Raw genomic sequence first — 20,879 nt, forward strand, 5'->3', positions numbered from 1 at the left:
CAGCTTTTGAATAACACTTAAAATATTCCTACCTTCATGGTTCTAGAAAAAACCTTAAAAGTGAAAATTCTCAAGAACAAGAGGGCAAGTAACTCTCTTCTAGTATTTTAAATAAGATCCTTGCATTTAAACAAATATATCTTTTTTTTTTTTTTTAGTAACCCACTATTTGTCTGTGCCGGTTGTTGTGACAGAGTGGACTATAACTTGTATTACGTTCTGAACACTCAGTCTTGGATCTGGTTATTGAGCAGTGGGTTGGAGTTTATGGATGTATTCTGATGCTCTACCCATGAATGTACTGGAAGTCTAATTTGAAAAACAGTTTTATGAAAATTTCAGTCTGTTGATTTTAAATGTGTTGATGATTATGCTATTAACTTGAAAGACTTACTTTGTACAAAGAGGAGCACACGGGGCATTTATGTCAAACTGTGAAACTGAGAAGCAGCAAGCAGTGCAAAGTGCTAGAGATACTTCGAAAAAGCAGCTTTGTTCTTTACCAGACAGGGTGAGGGCACAATTATAAATATTGTTATAAGTAATAGTAAATTTCTTCCTTATTGAAATGCTGGTGAATTTTGGAACTTGCTGGCAACTGTGAGGAGAAAGAAATGTAAACTAATTTGAGTTGAGTTTTTAAAAAGTTGTGTAATTCTTAAAGCTTTTTAATAATCTGTTTTAAAGACACATTATGGTTATTCTTGTTAACCTCTATAATCTGTGCATAGTCTAATTTTTCTTGTGTACCTCTCAGTATTATCCTATAGGAAGCCAACAATTAAGAATAAGCTTTATCTAAAATAATAAACTTACTAGAGTATAGATTTTTATCAGTGAAGCATCTCTTTTAGGTTGGAAGCAGAGATCCTGGGGGCCTCTCCAGCTTGCCTGAAATGATATGGACTCTAGCCACTGTCTTGAAGTGGGAGAAGAGAAGAGAAGAGAAGGCTTAGAGGAAAGATAAACTTTTGAGGCTGTCCATATCGTAAATTAACATGGCATAATTGTTAGTATAGCCTTTGACCCTTTGAAAGCTGTTACATACCTATCTGCTAGTGGGGGAGCTTGGATTTGGAATAGATTGTAGATTTCACATGAAGGAAGTGCAAATGCAGAAATATGCTGTAAGAGAATGAAGCATAGAGATGTTTTAAATGTATCCCAGTTGGTCTTAATTTTTTTCCTGTTTCTGATGCTGGTACTGTCACAGAGAAATCACAATGCAATTTCTCTTGTTTCTTATTATTTTGACCTCTGATATATAGGCTGCACTCTTACTAAAGTAATCAGATTTGCTTGTCAGTTGTCAAATTCATTTTCAATTCTGCTAATGCCACTAGCATCTTAGATACGGAACTGTAATACTAAGAAATGCAATGTATAGATTATGAATTTTTCCTTGAATACATTATACTTCAGTGCTCTTTATACTTTTTGCTTAGAGCAACAACATATATTTCTGGAGGCCTATCACTTTGATGTTTTTATTGTGCTTGGTGACAAATGCTGGTTTTGCTTTAAAACTGCATTTTGGGTAGCTGTCTGCTGTAATTTTTAAATAAAACTTTAATTGCTTCTGAAATAGTTTTGATTTTATATTTTAAACAACAAGAAACAAAGTTGTTTAATCCTTTAGATAAGGTTTTGCATTTTGTTTGCAACTTGTATTGAACTTAAATTTCATGCCTAGCCTGCCTGTATTAGTGTGTGGTGTGTATGTTCACTGCCTGGAGGGACCAGAAGGTTCTCATGCAGCGATGTCTGTTCCAGGACAGACACTGTTAAATATGAGCCTGGTAAGATTCCCTTGTGCCCAGGAAATAACTGCTGAGTTGTACTAACGCTGGTAAAAAAACCCCCATCTGCTTCACAGAGTGTGACGTGGTAGCTCTCAGGGCTCACCTGTACGAGAGCTCTGCTGCCCACAGGTGGCAGTAGTGCTCTGACAGAAAGGACGCCCGATCCAAACTTCTGTGAGTAGTGCTTGGTTTTAACTTGGCAATAAAAGTAAAAACAGTCAAGTTCTCTTATATTTTTTCCTTCTTTTTGGTTTTGTTTTGTTGTTGTTATTTTTGGTTGTTGTTGTTTTTATTTTTTAAACGGAAAATGCTCCTTTTTATTTGGTTGCTGGATGGCAAAGAATCTCTTTCAAAGAGAAAACTACACAAGGAGAACTACAAAAGCTAAAGCCTGGTGAGAATTAGAGTTTGTTCTGGTGCTGGCTAAGTTTTTGTTTTGCTGTGTAGTGTCACCATGTAAAGTTGCTTGTCAAGATGTCTTCACTCACAAGTAGGGAGCAAAAGTATCCATACAGGACCTGAAAGGTGGAGAATTCTTCAGCCATTTAAAATGGCAACATTCATATGTTACTCAATTCTGGCTCTCTTCATTTCAGTGTTTATAAGAGGAATAAATGTTAACCAGTTGTACTAGTAATAACTTGTATTTTAGCTGCTTTTTCCATTGGTTATCAAGATAAAATAATGTTTCATTTCCCTCTTATTCTTGCCTGTATTTAATAATTTTTTAAACTAGATTAATATCTGGTATTCTGTTAAGTTCATCCATCCTAAAGTATCATACAAATGGGAAAGATGAAGAATGCTTTTCTGTAAAGCAGCCAGTTTATGCTATTTAATATAGTTACATGTTGTTAAACAACTATATTTGAGCACTATATTTACATTATTTGTTTGCATGCCCTCTGCAGAGTGTGAAAAGCATGTTAAGTATATAATATAAACAGTTTAAAAATAATTTTAATTTTTGAGAGTTATTAGATTGTCTGTTTTCATGGGTAATAGCAGAATGGGGAAGGCTTACACATATGATCATTACTTCTAATGTAAGTTGAACCAAGAATTTTTACTGAGGAAAGCATTTCAAAGAAGCCTAAGGGTGCTCCATAGATTTTCAGGAAGGTATCAATAGTCATTTAGTCACACTGGATGTACTTTGAATATTCAGCTGTGGGGGTACTTGAGATTTTGGAGTCTATGTTTAATAAGAGTAAGATGGGCTTTTTTACTTTTATTCCTATTAGTACATGTTAGAAAATTCTTATAGTTAGTTACTCCTAGTTCAATCTTCCTTCAGTGTTTTATCAAATACTTCATGTAGTTACAGCTTAAAATGACACTAAAATGGTAGTGAGCTTCTAATAATTTAGGTTCTCAAAAGCACTAAACTAAAAAGTGCTATTGAGATATGCTCTTGCCACTAATTACCTCAAGGGGTGATAAAATGAGGAGAGAAATGGATTCAAAATGCTTGAGAACAATTCCAGGAATTAGTTTCCTAATTTAGTACTTTTAAAATAATGCATTATCTATAAGGAACAGAAAGTAGTATTGCAGAGAATCTTAAATGGTTGCTTTGAGTAACAGCAGTTAAGACTACTTCTGAAATTGAAGTAGAAATTTTGTGAGCTATTATAAATATAATTAAAACTGCAAATGGTGTCAATAAGGAGACCTTGTCCTAAGAGTTGTCCAAAGCTTAACATTTGTCGTTCAAGTAAAACTCAGAACTACAGATTCAACTTCTAAATCATTTGAGCGATCAGTTTGGTATCATATAACTGGAAACATTCAAATTTATTCAAGAATTAAGTTTTGAGCAATTTGTTTAGTAAGTGAAGACCTACAGAAAGCATATGCCATTATTATTACCCAGAATCCAGTAAAAGATAGTTTTTCAAATTATTACCATATGTGTCTAGGAGCTGCTTTGTACTGTAAAGTTATTTTAGATACCAGAATAATTTGTTTTATACTTTGAGTTCCTCACTGTTAAAATGTCCCCTTAGATTTACTATTACTCTGGCTATTGTGCAATACATAATAAAAAAAAAATAGCTTACAATACAAGAAATTTAACAAGTAATTGAAATTCCAGATTGTATGCAAAATGTGCCAAATGAAGTAATGGTATTTGCAGGAATATTGTGTGAGAGCAGTAGCTGTGGGGAAAGTACTATAAAACTGCTAAATATGCTTCCCTTCCCCCTTCTGTCCTTAACCACTGTTAAAAAAAGATTGAGAAAATGCAATTTTGACTGGCTGACAAACATTCCAACAGAGAAATGAATGTATTATAAAAAAATATATTAGAACTGCTTACCCATAGTTTTCTGATTGTTTCTATTGATGTGCAAATTCATGGACCACTTTTAACAAGGAAGGATTACTGAGAAAGGCTTTCTTATACTTATGTATGTTTCATGTTGAACAATCTTCTTGGAACCCAGCAGAACACTAATGGAAGCAAAGGAAAAGTATAATTTTTAATGCTGCTTTCTTTAGCTCATGCTTTTGTCTCTGAGATAGTATAGACTTCAAGGATGTCATGACTATCAGAAAGGTGCTTGAAATGAGTTCAGTTTAAGGTAGCATTTCTGAATGTGCATTCTGTAATGCTGACTCAGAAGTTAAACCAAGCATAATTTACATAGGTAAATCACCTCATTGATTTAAATGGATCTCATTTGATAGACTGATCAGCCGCAGATAACTGCCACCTTATAAGTGTATAGAAAGGGCTGTATTTGCAAACCACTTTTGAATGTATTATATCTTAGTAGTATATCATCAAAGATTTATTGCTAGCTTTGTAGCTATATTTTTTCATGCCCTTTTTATTTATATTCAGGTGTCCTCATGGATCTTTCCTTATTAGATTAACAGATGCATATCTTTGGGAACAAAATTTTAAGATTGTCCAAAGTCATTGCTGGATAATTCTAGAAAATATATTGTTTTCAGAAGTTTTCTTTTTCCAGTTGTAGAAAAAGTCATTTGCTATAATTTGATAGCAAAGAGTGGGGCAGTGTATTTAGTAGCATGGTAGCATCTGCCTCAACAATGTGTCATTTTTAAAGACTTTGCTGCACCCCTGACCAATGTGGCAAACCACCTTGCAAGCATTTGACAGGCATTGACAAAATCCTGTACATTAGATGTTATTTGCATGCCTTACTAAGATTGTTGTGGTGCAAGTATTCATGATAGTCTGTCTCCTAGCATTGCTCATATAAGATAACTCAGCCTGAAGTATTTGTTTCATGTGCCATCGAGAATTCTGTAAATGTAGCCCAGGTTTGTGTTGTACAGAGCTTTTTGGACGTAAGAAAATTAGGATGGGCAGTTCTGCATGTAATTAAAACAACAGACCCAGTCCTGAGCAAGGAAACCAAATAAAGTCAGAAACAAATATTCAAGTACTGAAAGAAACCAGGACTCATGATTACTTCCACTTCCTGCTGATAGTTTACGATTTGTCAGAAAGTTACTAGGATGCAAGCTCACAGGTCAAAAAAAGGTCATGATCTTCACAGGATGGCTGCTAGCACAGGTACTGGATATGTAAGTTGAAAATAGGTATTAAGTCTTCCACTTCCTTTTCTTCAAGTATTTGCTGGGGGAGTCTTGGCATCTCCAGTCTTACAGTGCTCACAAAGACAGCTTCCTATTATCTTTTTGGTAGGGAATTCTGAAAAATTTTATGTTAACAATTACAGCGGTAGATAGAAGCTTTTCAGTGGCAGTAAGCAGCGGTCCCATAAAAGAAGACTATTTCTGTTTAAGATGAGTTTATATGGTAGATAAGGGGAACATTGTGTTTGAGCTCTTCTATGTGTGTTCTGTTCCAGAAAGCAGTTCAGATTTGCATGCAGTGAAGGGCTGACTGGAGGTACCTGTTGTCCAAAATACTCTCACAAGCAGTTTCCATACATTGATAATTCAACAAGGAGAGTTATTTCCTTCACTAAGTAACAATTGCTTTCTGTAGAAAGAGAAAGCTTAAACTTACCTACAGCAATTGCTTATTTGTATAGTGCCCAGTAGGTTCTTCATTCCTGTGTGCAGTTAAAACTATACAGAGATCAGATGATCTCAGTAAGAGCATAGCTTTTCCAGATTATTTGATTGCAGCTATAAAACTACCACTGGAATTGTGGCCTTAGTGTTCTGTAAAAAGACATTTTGAACAGTACAATTGGACCATCACTGATCAAAATTAATCTGTGACATCTGTTGGTTTTTGTAATTGCTATTACCATGCAGAAATTTGGATTGAGGTTTCCTATCTGTGTGTTCTGGAGCCATGCTACAAGACCATGTAGGAAGACAAGAGAATTCTAGTTCTTTTACATAGCTTTTTATTGTACTAGAGGAGGCATTTGAATGGTATCAGTGTGTGTAAGTTAAAAGAATTTTTATTAATTCTCCATGAAGTATAGATTGAACACTTAGATAAATTCAGTATTTTACAAGGGTTTAATTAGGGTGACCGTGAATTAAGCATTCTTGTCCAAATCACATTTTGTATCCAAAAATTAAATTTTATCTATCTTTGCCTTTTATGGCAGTTGTGTTTGATGCAAAGGCAATTATCTGCTGTAAGGTATTCTAAGAATGGAGTAAGAGCAAATTACTGGCATGAATATGTAACGTTGTGATTATGGAAGTGAATGCAGGCTTTTAATTTAATTAAAAGTAAGCATTTTAAAAAATAAAGTGGAAGTTTATGCTCCTAGCATTTGCTGTTAAATTATATGTTGCTCTTTACTGTTCAGTTTCTCTTTTGTTAGGAATAAACTTCAAATTAAGCAAAATGCTGGCACTTGTCCCTACTGTCTCATAGTTTGTTAAATACTTTCCTAAATCTTGCATTTACACTGTATAGATCAGATAAAAAAAAAAAAAGACTGAGATTTTTGTTGGAGTAATGAGAGAAAAGAGACTGTAGTGTAGCTAATAAAACACTTCTATTGATTCAGAGGAGTGTGAGGACACTGCTCTGGATTCATGTGTTTTCCTTTCAGAAGGTTACTGCAGAGAACAGCCAGCCAGGGTTTGAAGTCAGAACAGTAGCTGCATTAGTAGCCAAATAATCATTTAGGGGAGCTATTGATATCATCAGAGTCCTAAAACTGTCTTGTTTGTGAGCATCTTCCATCTGTTCATGATTTTTTCTAACCCCTTCCCTTCCCTTCCCTTCCCTTCCCTTCCCTTCCCTTCCCTTCCCTTCCCTTCCCTTCCCTTCCCTTCCCTTCCCTTCCCTTCCCTTCCCTTCCCTTCCCTTCCCTTCCCTTCCCTTCCCTTCCCTTCCCTTCCCTTCCCTTCCCTTCCCTTCCCTTCCCTTCCCTTCCCTTCCCTTCCCTTCCCTTCCCTTCCCTTCCCTTCCCTTCCCTTCCCTTCCCTTCCCTTCCCTTCCCTTCCCTTCCCTTCCCTTCCCTCCCCTCCCCTCCCCTCCCCTCCCCTCCCCTCCCCTCCCCTCCCCTCCCCTCCCCTCCCCTCCCTCCCCTCCCCTCCCCTCCCCTCCCCTCCCCTCCCCTCCCCTCCCCTCCCCTCCCCTCCCCTCCCCTCCCCTCCCCTCCCCTCCCCTCCCCTCCCCTCCCCTCCCCTCCCCTCCCCTCCCCTCCCCTCCCCTCCCCTCCCCTCCCCTCCCCTCCCCTTCCCTTCCCTTCCCTTCCCTTCCCTTCCCTTCCCTTCCCTTCCCTTCCCTTCCCTTCCCTTCCCTTCCCTTCCCTTCCCTTCCCTTCCCTTCCCTTCCCTTCCCTTCCCTTCCCTCTAAATATTGCAAAATTCAGAAAGACTTAGATGAATAAATAGGTTACAACTGTTGGTGTATTCAGCTTGTTTATTCTGATCCTTTCCATTACCTCTCCCGATTGTACAGATTCACAGATTCTGAGGGCCATTTAGTCATCTAAGACAAATCCATTCTTAGGTATGATTGCACTAAGTGGGAGTAATATTAATGAAGACATCTGAATCAAGGAATAAATGTTATTAATAATATTATTGCTTCCATGATTCTTCCCAATTTCTTAGTAAGTTTTTTTTTTGTTGGTGCAGAGACTTGAAGGGTGTTATAGTCACTCTGAGTGGTGATGGGCATCTTCAATGTTCATACCTTGGAACAGATCCTTCAATCTTCCAGGCCCCTAAGGTTGATTCTAGGGAAATAAACTATGAAGAAATGAATGCTGAAATGAAAGAGCTCCAGAAAATCATCAGGGAGGCCACAAAAACACAAGGTATACTTTTTCTTGTTCTGTATTTTAACATACCTTTATCAACATGACTTACCTTTTTGCACTTAAAAATATTTTATTTTCAGACTTTTTAGTACTTAAGAAAAATAAATAAATAAACCATAGATAGTTTTTTTTCTTTGTATTTTCATAATGCTGTTTGAAGGTTAAAGATGTCTGTATCAGGTTGCAAATAATTCTTCCTAGTGCAAGGGTTCAGAATAAAAACTGGCAGTGCATGGACTACCCAAAGGCAAGAAAATTTGAATTTCAGCAATCTGAAATTTGAGCAGACTTTTCACTGACTTTATCAGAATAGCAGTTTTATCCTGTATCATTTTTAGCACTTAAAAATGCAGAAAAATATGTTGGACAAAGTACTAGTGAACCCCACTAGTCTGAGGGGATCTGGTTCAAACAGTTCAGTTACTCTCTGAATTTTTCACTCTAGACAGAAAGAGAACTTGCAAGATTCTCAAAAATGAAACTCTATTGATATTCTTAGAAAATCATCTTAAAGTCAGAAATAAAAATCCTGATCCTTTTTAGGCAATACTGAGGAAAAACCACACTTTTATGCACATGCATGTGCACACATGCATACACTTGCTTTACAATCAGCTACAGGCACCAGCTCTCATGAAGAACTGCAATTTTCTAATTAGATTTTCCTACCATTTTTTTAATTGCTAAAGCTATGAAAGCATTTTTACCAAAGTCTATTTTTGTTTATTGTCAACTAAAAGGCAGCTAAGATTACAAACTTCCCATTTTAGTAACCAAACATTTACTGCCACTGGAAAAAAATATTACTTCCAAAACTACTTCATTCCATCCTAATAATTTTTCTGTGTTGGCTTATTGATAAGCCTATCAAAATAAATCTGCAATCACTTTCTGACTGCAGCAGAAGGCTTGCTAGAATGATACCTTGTCATACTAAAGAGAGAAAAAAAATCAGTATATATTGCATTTCAAACTTCACTAATTTTCATGTTCTAAGTGAAATACACAGAAAGTGCCAGGCTTGTTACAGTTTGCCACCACTATTCAAATGCTCCTGTTTGAGTTAGGCGCAGTACCTTTACTGTGACTGATGGTACGGCTCCTGCATTTACCTCACTGTCAATGTCAATTCTTCCTAGTGCAAGGGTTCAGAATAAAAACTGGCAGTGCATGGACTACCCAAAGGCAAGAAAATTTGAATTTCAGCAATCTGATGTAGCTAGGCTTCAGAGCAAGTAAAAGTATTGCCAAATTCTGTTTATCAGTACAAATGCTTTTTAAGTTATGGAATTGACAAAAAATTTCATTTTAAAAGCAACTTTTTATTGGCTAAACTATTCAAAAACATTTGTAGGACAGAGTGACATATCTGATGAAAAATTCAGGAATTTATATACATTGCTAATAAATTGCATCGATTTTATTCAAGTACAGGCACATAATTTTTACAGAGATCCTTCAGTTTATGTTTTCATAACTGTGTTTTTAAACAGCCTGGCTTGTGCAGGGAATTGGAAGCATGTGATTTTACAAGAAGCTATGGAAAAATCTTCAACAAATAGAAAGAGGAAATTAAAACTTTTTTCTTGATGATAGGTAGCATGTTCTTAAAATGCACTAAAGAAATAGTCATGGTTTTCTATCTGAAAAAAGAAGTGAAAAACCTCACAGTTGAAATTCCTAGACAATAAAAATTACTTATGTGCAGGCATGAGTTTGATTCTACAACACAAAGATTTCTTTGTTTTGTAATTTCATGTAACTTCATCTGCTATCATGATAGACTTATATCAGGATTTTAATTTTCTGAATCCACTAATGTGTTATTTAAGCAGATAGATGTGGATAACTTTCACTGATTTTTACCACAGTCCATCCTTATAGGTATTTGACAATTTTGTCTGTCTATCATAACCAAAGGAAAGAAAAGCATGATGGAAAGAGCAAATCCATTTGAAGTGGATCAACTTCGGTTTGTTAGTTTCAACGTGTTGTCTGGAAGACCTAAGGAGAGAGAAAAAAGGACTGTAGCTGTCCTTTTAAAATTTTACAGTAACTGTTATGGTATGAATGATAAATCTGCTATGAATATTTTTGATTTTTTTCACCCTTCTTTTTTCTTAATTTCCTTTTCTTCCTCAGTTTGTCTAATCTGATCTAAGTGTTATTTTCAGATAAGTTTTTATGAATGCTCTTTTTGGTGTGGAGAGATGCCCTCTGTGTGTGGCTTTAACTGGATGTCGAACTTGTACAAGAACCTTTCCATGCAACCAAACATTTTACTTATGAAGAATAGCTGTCAATTTTGGATGTTTTTGCTTTGTTTCATTTTGGCTTTTTTTCTTAAAACTTTAGCTTGTACCTTGCTTGCCATTAAGTTACTACTAAGCACAATCTTAAATGACAAGTTGACTTTCTTGTCTTTTGGATTCATGCCTGTGCAGTCACAGCTTGTGCTGTTTTGAAAATATCTACCCTTATATAGAAATTAGTTTTCTTTGTTTCTTTTTGACTTTCAGATGTGGAAGGTATTTAGAACTATGTCATTGTATTAAAAAAACCTTAGAGTAGTTATTTCCATAAATGTCTTGCATTTCTGTCCAGTGCTGACCATTAAACTGTTGAACTTAAGCTGTTTAATACATTTCGAAGAATAAGGATTTACAGTATAAACAGATGAAATATTTTAAAATCTTAACTGTTATACTAACTTCAATCTAATGTTATTTGCATTAGTCTGGATGACATAAGTGATTAAAGATACATGTTTTGGCTCAGTTTAATAGTACCAAAACGCTGTTACTTATATGTAAACTTCGATAGTGATCTCTGTTGTACTTCTAATAGAAAAATGATTGTATGACAGTGGTTGCATCATAGTTAGCTTGAAGAAGCAACTAGAAGAGAAATGGTTAAGAAGGGATAGAAAAAGAATGGACTGTGCCATCAGGCCTCTTAGCATGTCAATGGGAAAAATTCCACATAGAGGAAAGGGAAAAAACCAATCCCCAACAAACTTCCATTAGATATGTGTTATTTTAGAGGTAGTTATTAATCATATGTTTCCATATGCATGTGAATACAAAGGTTTTAAAATACCTTACAATCTCTGAAGATCAGGGATATTAGGTTTCAAATCTTGTTATAGAATCTAAATCCTTTTTCATACATAAGTCAGAAACTCAGAAGGAGATCAAGGTTTAGGTTGTCTGTAGAAAACTAATAAAATTGTGAAGCTTTTTTGGAAGTTTCCAAAATCATAGACATTGCTATTTTATTCTTTACACAGGTAGTTGTAGAGATGGAATGTAGAGACATGATGCTGTTGAAATTGTATTACTTTTAGGAATGAAGCTGAATGTTTCTTAAAGGAGAACTGATTTGCTTTTGCCTTTTTTTTTCCCCCCCCAGATATTTTGCCTGAATCTGAAAAACAGAGAGATATAACTGTCACAGCAGAAGTTTCACCTGATTTGGATGAAGAATCTGTACGTACTTGTATAAAAAGGAAATTACTCTGAAAAAAAACATTGACTTCAGATGAGTAAATAGTGACTGATCATGCATAGTGATTACAATCTGCATTTGTGTGACTGAGCTTCATGGCCCTCAGTTTTCAAACCAATTAGAACCCCCTTTTATTAAAGATTTTAACTAGAATTATTAAAATAATCTTCTGTCTGGAGACCTTTAAATTCTTGGCTAAGCAAACTAAGTGAACAAGAACTTATGGTCCTGAATAACTTTGTAGTGGTGAGAAGTTGTACTGGTGAGCAATTGTAAACATCGGGGAAACAGTCAAAATGTCACCCTTGAATCTTTCAAAGACTCAAGCTGCATTGTAAGAAATAACCTTTCTCCAGCAAGCTGACATTCAATATTCTTTAGTGTTGCAGCCTAATTAGTTTATTAATGTTGTATACATATGTAGTTTACAAAAATTATTCAAATTAAGATTTAGGAGAGCTTATATTGTTTCCTAAAACTCTTCACTTTAAACATTTCAGAACATATTTGTTGCCCTATAAAATCTTTATCCATTTCTGGCCACTAGTTTCAGCAAAACTGATTTTTCACGGCTATTTATTATTTTAAAAAATCATAAAGATACTATTCTTTGATAAATGGACCTCTTTATAATGTTTGCTAGTGTCCTAGTGATTGTGGAAAAAAGAACAGTGTGGCATGGTTTTGGCTAGCTGCAATAATCTGCTCCCAAGACTTGGAAGTGTTAGGTGCACAGAATGCTCTAATGCTGCTGTGCTCATTTGCTCAACCTTCCAGATGCAACTGGTCTGTTTCATGTGTAAGTAACTCTATCAGTCTATCAATCAAACCACAGCCTTGAATCTTTATCTGCCCATATATCTTAGTTTCCTCTGTGGTCAGCTTTTCTATGGGTTCTTTCAGTAGCTGCCTAGGAAGGAAAAATCTGATAAGATACTTAATGGGGAAGGATAAATGAGCAAGTCTCGGAATGATTTTAGAACTTTTGCAGTTACCTTGGGAAATACAGGATTTCTGATGCTACTTCTGCACTTGTGAAAAGATTGAAATTGTGATGTGTGTGGTAAAAGCAAGGAGGATATAGAGTATTAAAATTGGGTAGCTAAGCAAGTGGAGGACCATTCTGTTATTTAACGCCACCTTCTGTGTGGCCTCTGACCCAGGAAATCCAGGTGTTTTCTGAAAGCTGAATATAGTAAGGTTCCATATCTTTATACCCCTTCTACTGTTTCAGAATCAACCACTTGTCACCAGGGAGTGTGACAAGCCAGTGTGAAAGTATGTCTTTTTTTTTGCTGGGAAAGGTGCACAATGTACAAATGAAAGTCCTATTTCTAGAACCCAGGGAGCCTACCAGCTTCCTGACTTCTTAGGAACTTTGCAGATGTGGCCCTTATACTGTTTTTAATTTACACTTTTAAAATGGGAAGGTATAAGTTCAAATCATTAATTTGGTATTATAGCAGAAGTGAGAGAAGTGTTTCTTTATAATAGTTTAAATGGGAACATTTTCTTTAACTGTAGTGACTAACCTGTTTCAAAATGAAATATAAGCATAAAATAAAATTAAAATAGACTGCAAGGTCAAGGTAAATTTTGAAGTAGACGGAATTGTCTATTGAAATAGAAATTAACAAGAGTATTGCAGCACCTGCTAGAATTTTCGTTTGAAGTTTCAGGTATATTTCTGATTATGAAATAGTGTGTGATGATTTTATAGTATGTTGTGTATATAATATATTGGCAGATTGGAAGTCACCTTTCCCTACTGAATAGCAGAAGGTATTTCCAGAATTGGAATAAATATACAGTGAAAAGTAGTGTGCCAAGCAAAACAGTTCCAAATATTTGTATATACATCAGAATGTTTTAGTTTCTTATATACAACATTCATGACCTTTTACTATCCTTTTTGCATGGAATTTCAAACAGAGACTTCACATTTTCAGAAGGAAATCAGAAATGTATTTTGAATTTTAATCTGTCATAGGAATGATAAGTCCTTTAATGTTAATTCTGTGTTTACCAGGTTGATGGTAGGAAAGTAATATTACTTTGATTGTGTTTCCTTGTTCATGTGGAACATTGAATTTACTCTGTTTTTGTCTTTTTCTTCACAGCAAGCCATTGACAGTGAGGTAAATGCAGGAGCCGTACCATCAGTCACAGTAAAGGTACTGCGCCTAACTCAAACAGGAGCATTTGAATAGTGGTGGCAAACTGTAACAAGCCTGGCACTTTCTGTGTATTTCACTTAGAACATGAAAATTAGTGAAGTTTGAAATGCAATATATACTGATTTTTTTTCTCTCTTTAGTATGACAAGGTATCATTCTAGCAAGCCTTCTGCTGCAGTCAGAAAGTGATTGCAGATTTATTTTGATAGGCTTATCAATAAGCCAACACAGAAAAATTATTAGGATGGAATGAAGTAGTTTTGGAAGTAATATTTTTTTCCAGTGGCAGTAAATGTTTGGTTACTAAAATGGGAAGTTTGTAATCTTAGCTGCCTTTTAGTTGACAATAAACAAAAATAGACTTTGGTAAAAATGCTTTCATAGCTTTAGCAATTAAAAAAATGGTAGGAAAATCTAATTAGAAAATTGCAGTTCTTCATGAGAGCTGGTGCCTGTAGCTGATTGTAAAGCAAGTGTATGCATGTGTGCACATGCATGTGCATAAAAGTGTGGTTTTTCCTCAGTATTGCCTAAAAAGGATCAGGATTTTTATTTCTGACTTTAAGATGATTTTCTAAGAATATCAATAGAGTTTCATTTTTGAGAATCTTGCAAGTTCTCTTTCTGTCTAGAGTGAAAAATTCAGAGAGTAACTGAACTGTTTGAACCAGATCCCCTCAGACTAGTGGGGTTCACTAGTACTTTGTCCAACATATTTTTCTGCATTTTTAAGTGCTAAAAATGATACAGGATAAAACTGCTATTCTGATAAAGTCAGTGAAAAGTCTGCTCAAAGATGTTCAAATTAATTATGTGTTTATATATTTCATAAGCTTTTTAATGGGAAGACCTAATTCCCCATTCTCTTTTCTTATTTATGCATCTTGTACCTTTTAGCGAAACAAAAATAGTAAATGTAGGAGTTACCATGAATTCAATTTTTTCTAGAATCTTTTTTCTGTGATAAGTTCCTGTAACTGCTGCATTATTAAACTTTAATCAGTGATGATGTTAATTATGTTAAAGTAGTCAAAGTAGTTTCCTAACACTTGAGTAATTTTATAAGTAATATTATCCTAAACTGATTTAACCTGGCTGTAGTGAACTCCTTGGTAGACCAGCAATGCAAAATAGATTATATTAGATATCTGGTCTCTGTCTATGCAAATCACATTCAGATCTCAGTCACCACTATACTTTCATTTTAGATATGAGTTAGGGATACTGTTTAATATCCATTGGTTTTGCAGTGGAATAACTGTGCACAATAGAAGCAATGAGGGCCACTCTATGTTTAGCTGAGCTTTCATTTTCTGGAGTTGTTGTGCTGAGTATTCTGTATATTTATTTTTAAATTTTGTTTGCAGTAAAAAAAACCAAATAAAACTTGAAGTTATTCAGAAGACAATGCATTACTGTTTGCAGTTAAAGGAAGTAATTTATTTGGTTGTCTTTGATTTTATTATTCTTTGGTTTTTTTTCCACTATAATAATCTAAAAATTGCAAAATTTAATATTTGTTTGGATTAGAATGAATGCTCATGACACTTGAAGGGTATTAAACATTCAATGAATACTTTAGCTTTAGTTTGTCTTGGGTTATAATTACAAAGAACTTGAGAAGTCCCCTCAGGTTTTTGTAATCTTTCAAGTTATTGTAGATCATTATTGTCTGTGAGTAAATAAGAATTGTAAAATGAAAATAATGGTTTTGAAGTTGAAATTTTAATTTCCTAAGTGTTGTTGCTGAAATGGTCTTTGCAGATTTTCATATCTTTCTGTTGTTTATGAACTTTTTTTCTTCTGTAGAGATTAATTAGTTGCTTCCTTTAAATACTTCTTGTGTCTCTTGATCTAGATAACAATCCAGAGCAGAGTGACTGCGCAGAAGCCAAGCCTGGCCGTGTTTGTGCAAGCTCCGTTAGCAGTGACCTGTGATCAGTTTGTCCTTGATGATTTAGGTAAATTATGGTGGTGCAATCAAAGCTGTTGTCTACTATTACTTTTCCTGAGGTTTGAAAAAGTATAGCTCAACCTCCAGTGAGTGCATTGTTGCAGATACACAGCAGTTAAAACAATTACAAGTTTGCCTTGCCTGTACTCCACAGCTTCTAGACACTGCTTGGTGGAGGAAGATGAAGTAGATAGGAAGGGAGTTGTTTCCTTGTTTGTGGTATGATGTGTGACAGGTGATGAGAGACAGGGTGGCAGCTTAATGATGGAGGCAAAAATATCCCAATTATTCTGTAGTAGTTCTGCTGGGTTATTTTATTTTGGTGACATTTTTGTCTATATAGAAATGCCAGTCTTGATCTACAAACAGGGACAGTAAGTTTGTCAACTGGGGGACAGTCTAGCATCTGTTCCCAATGTAGCATTAACTGTTTGGGGATCCTAGCCTTTTTTCCAACTCTATTGGTAAGACTGCAGGTGGGATTGCATTTAAGACTATGTGGAGCTGAAGGTTAGACAAGTGTGCCTGATGCTTCAGTTGGAACTGCAGGCCACTTCTGCTCTGAAGTGGCAATAGGCCCTGTTGAAATGGGCTTTACTGACTGCTACTCTCATTTGAAGGGGCAGTTCTTATACTTTTCTCAACATGTGATAGGAGCAAATGGATTTGTAAAATACTAAAACTGCAATGTGAATCTCATTTCTTTTTATGTTCTCCATGATCTGAATTGTTATGCTGAATTGTTTTAAAGGTTATGCTTCAAGATACTTGGAGGCCCTAGTTTGCCTTTTACAAATTAAGGATTAAAAAAAACTTTTACGGTGATTTGATAAAGGAGAACTAATCGGGAAACTATCATAATTTTGTAGAATAATTCTCAAAGTGCTAGAAAATATGCTGCTTTCCTTTTGGATACTCCTATTACTTGATTTAATTTTGTGTTGTTTTTAGAACCAGATTCATCTGAAATTGTGGTCCTATCTGTCTTTTTGAAGGAGAATTGTTCTCCACCAGAACTAGAAGGAACTTGTATGGTTTCATATAATATACCAACAGGTAAGCCACTGGAGACTTGAAAGTGATGTGCCTTTGAAACCTTTTTCCCTATGTATTTCTTATAAATGTTATTTTGAAATACTACAGGCAGTAGTAATTAAAGAAATAATGTTTATCTAGTCTTCAGTTTTAGTTCACATTTTATGTTGCATCAGTTTGTGTAATTGATCTTACAGAGGTAAAATCATAAACTTACTGCTTGGGAAACAGCTGTACCAGCTTTCTCACCCTGTCCTATCAATTTCCTTCTGTTCTGCTCCACCTCTTGGAGTGAGAAGTTGATTGCACCTTTATGACTATTCAGCCTTCTACACAAATGTCACAATAATGCCTCCCCGCAGAGAACGAGATCTGAATAAGCATTAGGAGTGATTATTCCTCACTTCCTTTTTAACAGATGAACATACTCATTCCAAACAAAAAACTAACTCACAGAAATAGAAACCAACTCGTCATTTTATGATGTTACAGTGTCCTAGTGATAGAATATATAAATTTATTCTGCTATCCATAACTGAAGGTTTATTAGCTTAGTGTTCTACACACTCTTGTGAATGTGTCAGGCTACTGAGCAGCTATATTTAATTAGGGCTTCCATGTTAAATGTTGCATAAACCAGTTTAAGCTGTCAGTTCTTCACTTCTTGCTGTTTGGCTTTGCTCCTGCACTTTCTCCTGTGTTGTGGTCACACAGTCACCAGTTGTTCCTCAGCCAGATTTGCTGATTTGGTTCACTACGCAAAGACAGAGCTGTACCAGCGCAAATGGAGTAGACTGGCATGAAAGAAGTACGTTTACTAAGGGCTTCTGTGAAGGGTGGTGGTCTTGAGTACCTTGTGCTATCTGCACATTTATGTAAATATTTTCTTTGTATCATTTCACACTTTGAACATTGTTTTTATGGTGGTAGTCTAGGCTGTTGCATGACTACAGTGTTTATTTCTAGAAAAATAATGAAACACGTTTTTAAAGAAAAGGAAGCCCTCCCTCATAATTGAGAGCCTTCATGAACAGCTTCTACAACTTCAGTCCTTCTGTCCTGTGATTCAGAATGTATATTCCTTGTATATGAGATGCTGTGCGTTCATAACTGTCCAAATTAGTGATGTGGCCTCAGGTTTTTGGCATGACAGAATAGGTAGCACACTAGTGAGTGTTTTGGATCCTCTGATTCTGAAAGCTTGCTTTTTGTTTTGCTGGTCTTGTGTCTATAATTTTGCTTCCTAAGACCAGAAAATAAATGCATTATTTCTTTCAGGTAATGCTAATAAAACTTACTTTTGTATTTTAGATATTGTTGGTTTTGCAAGTCTTTTGGTTAGAAAAGTAAGAAAATCTTGCATCTTGAATGTGTTTGATGGTTTATATGCTATTAAAAAGAAAAACAAGCCAACATGACATCTAACAAAATTACAGAAACTGAAGAATAAATTTTAAAAACTTATCTTTGGTGGTTGAATTTCAAAGACTTCTAAGTAAAGGAACGTAATTAGGGTTAGAATTAGGATCTGCTAATTTTTTATATTTATTTAAATTATTAATCTGGGATAATTCTGTGGGATTACATGCAAATACTAGTGTTACTTGGCAGTCAGTATAATAGAAGTGTAAAATACTAGTAAACAAACTTTAAGTGCTTTTGTGACTTCATTTTATCTGAACAGAGACTGTTTCCTCTTTAGTTTTTTAAGATATCCATATTTGTGGACAAATTACTCTTCATTCTATCTCTGTGGGATTCATACAGCTGAAGCTTGATGAGTCAGTCACTTAGATGGGGTTGCACTAATGATGAATGTGCTGTCATGTATGGTTTTTGGCTAGTATTATGTCTTTATGTATTGTCTACTTAACAAACATGTTAAGTTCTTAAGTTCTTAAAGTTCTTAAAACCCCGTTACATTTCCTTTTTCTTGTTTTTAATTTGAGTAATATCTCATGTATTTTTCCCCCTTTTGTCCTGTTGCTGCTCATATGGTAGAGTTCAATCCTGAAGGTGAGTGACTGCAAAAAATGCAAAGTTTTGTGAGTGGCAGTGTATGCTGAATTAAACAGATTTGGAAGGCAGCTCTTATTTTGCCCATTATTTCTATAAGTTCTTATTCTTGGTTTGATGCTGTGAAGGTGTGGATATAGAGACTAGAAGGTCATAAGGACATTTCTTGGTGAAGCATGTTGCACTTTCTCATATGTAACATGGGAATTTCGTGAAGTATTAAGTTCCTTGTACATTGAGACTGGGAATTGGAAACAATTGTACTTTCCTTCTTATACCTGTTTTTCCCCCCAATTTTAGCAGCTAGGCAGCTAAATTATATCTTTGGTGCAACTGGAACAGCTATTAGGCATTTATGCTGTTTGGGCTGAGTAGCTCTAAGAATCATGTCACAGCATGTCTTCATTCCAATTCTTATTAGAAACATCTTATTCAAGGCTGCAAGGCTGCTTTCTATCTGAGACTACCAGCAGTACAAAACTTAGCTGTGATTGTCCTAGATATAATTCTTGGAAAAGGTACAATTAAGAGACCAAAAAAATTGGAAAATGTAGAATAAGAAGAGAGAAGGGTGGTTTTGTAATGTAGCTGTAGATGTGTTGAAAAGATGCCATGCTTGTAGAAGATATTCTATGAACTTTAAAAAGAAATATATTAAGTAGACATTCCTTCATGTTTTGGGAAGGTAAAAAAGTTGATTCTCATACATTTAGAGATCAACTGAAAGGGAGTTTTCAATTTTGCAGTTTTCCTAAATGAAAGTTATAAATGTATGTATATTTGAGTCTTATTTTTCAATACTTATGCTCTTTCAGGCTTACTAAGTAGAGTAAAAAGAAGCAAGAAGGTAACAGTTACAGTTCTCCTTTTCTGGTTTCTGGATATTTCAGCAGACCTTGAGGTGTTGTACAGGAAATAGATGCTTGAAACATCTCAATAAGATACCACTCTTGACAAGAATAACTGTTACCCTGTGGCACATTTCTTCTAGACAAAGTAATTAAAAATTTAATAAACTATATAAAAACAAGTGTATATAGTTTGAAAGAATACTATTCTAAAAATGAAGATTGGGAGATTTTTTTTAAGAAGTACTGAAACAAGATGCAAACCTTATCCAGAAGAGAATATTGCAGAGCACAGTAAACTTCATAGAATTGTCTGTGACAAAAATCTCTTTGGGTTACTGTAGGGTACACTGACCTATATAAACTCAGGGTGATCAGTACCAGAGCAAATATTAATTCTCTCAATATTTAACGTCCTAAATTGGGGGAATCTGAGTTTTGATACTTTTTATCATGCACATTAATTTTATATTTCAAGTGTAACAAAATGAATGCATGAGGAATTTGGAAATGAAATAGTATCTGCAAGGCATGTCACTGTTTTATTACTTATATCAGATAAGAGCATAGTATGCCTTTAAATACTAGGACCTTATGAGATAATGTTAGACATCTGTTTTGCTTCAGATTAGAGGAGAATTTGAATTTTTATTTCCACTATTTTTTCTTTATTATAGTAGTAAAATTGTATATCATGCAAAGTGTCAGAAATCTAAATGAAGTGTTATTATTGACGCTTTAATGAAAGGATGGGAATACTGTCAGGCTGAAAATGATTCATTATTCAGATAAACATTAGCCTCAAAGGCTGTGAGATTTTAGAGGAGTAAGAAGTTGGCCACAGCTCAAAATAGTCACAAGTTTCTTCTTTACAAGGCAATATATAACATTCTAATCCAATGGAAAGTTGCCACAAAGTTTATTTTGTTTTTCTAACAAAACGTTTACTTAATTCTGCCACACTGCATATACTTTTATCCAATGCTATTACTACATGTACACACATATGCTTCTATTATAACATCTAAACTCTTAGCTTACTCTATACAACTACATTACTACACTATAAAACCTTTCTTAACTAATCCATTTTACATAATACAGTTTCTTACCTAAGGCATATTCTTACTTACAACTACAGAAACATAAATTTATCATTTCTCTGCTTAATGTCTGTGTACTTTTATTTTTACATCAATCCAAGCTTCTTCCAAGGCTGCAAATCAAACCCTTCAGTATCTGTGGAAGTTTCTACCTTTCTGTTTCCTACAAAGTGTGATGTGTTACTAGAC

At 35.0% G+C, this 20,879-nt stretch overlaps 1 protein-coding gene across 1 annotated transcript in view; it reads left to right on the forward strand.

Moving 5' to 3' along the window:
* The window catches only part of BBS9 (Bardet-Biedl syndrome 9), a 194,357-nt gene that overhangs the window by 47,411 nt on the left and 126,067 nt on the right, over positions 1–20,879 (forward strand). The window contains exons 10-15 of the mRNA XM_062505631.1: positions 7,866–8,047; positions 11,462–11,538; positions 13,678–13,731; positions 15,593–15,695; positions 16,640–16,744; positions 18,725–18,739. Of these exons, the coding sequence (XP_062361615.1) occupies positions 7,866–8,047; positions 11,462–11,538; positions 13,678–13,731; positions 15,593–15,695; positions 16,640–16,744; positions 18,725–18,739 (536 nt within the window). The remainder of the gene's footprint in view (positions 1–7,865; positions 8,048–11,461; positions 11,539–13,677; positions 13,732–15,592; positions 15,696–16,639; positions 16,745–18,724; positions 18,740–20,879) is intronic.

The sequence above is a fragment of the Cinclus cinclus genome, chromosome 1 (genome assembly GCF_963662255.1).
Source record: "Cinclus cinclus chromosome 1, bCinCin1.1, whole genome shotgun sequence".
NCBI lineage: Eukaryota > Metazoa > Chordata > Aves > Passeriformes > Cinclidae > Cinclus > Cinclus cinclus.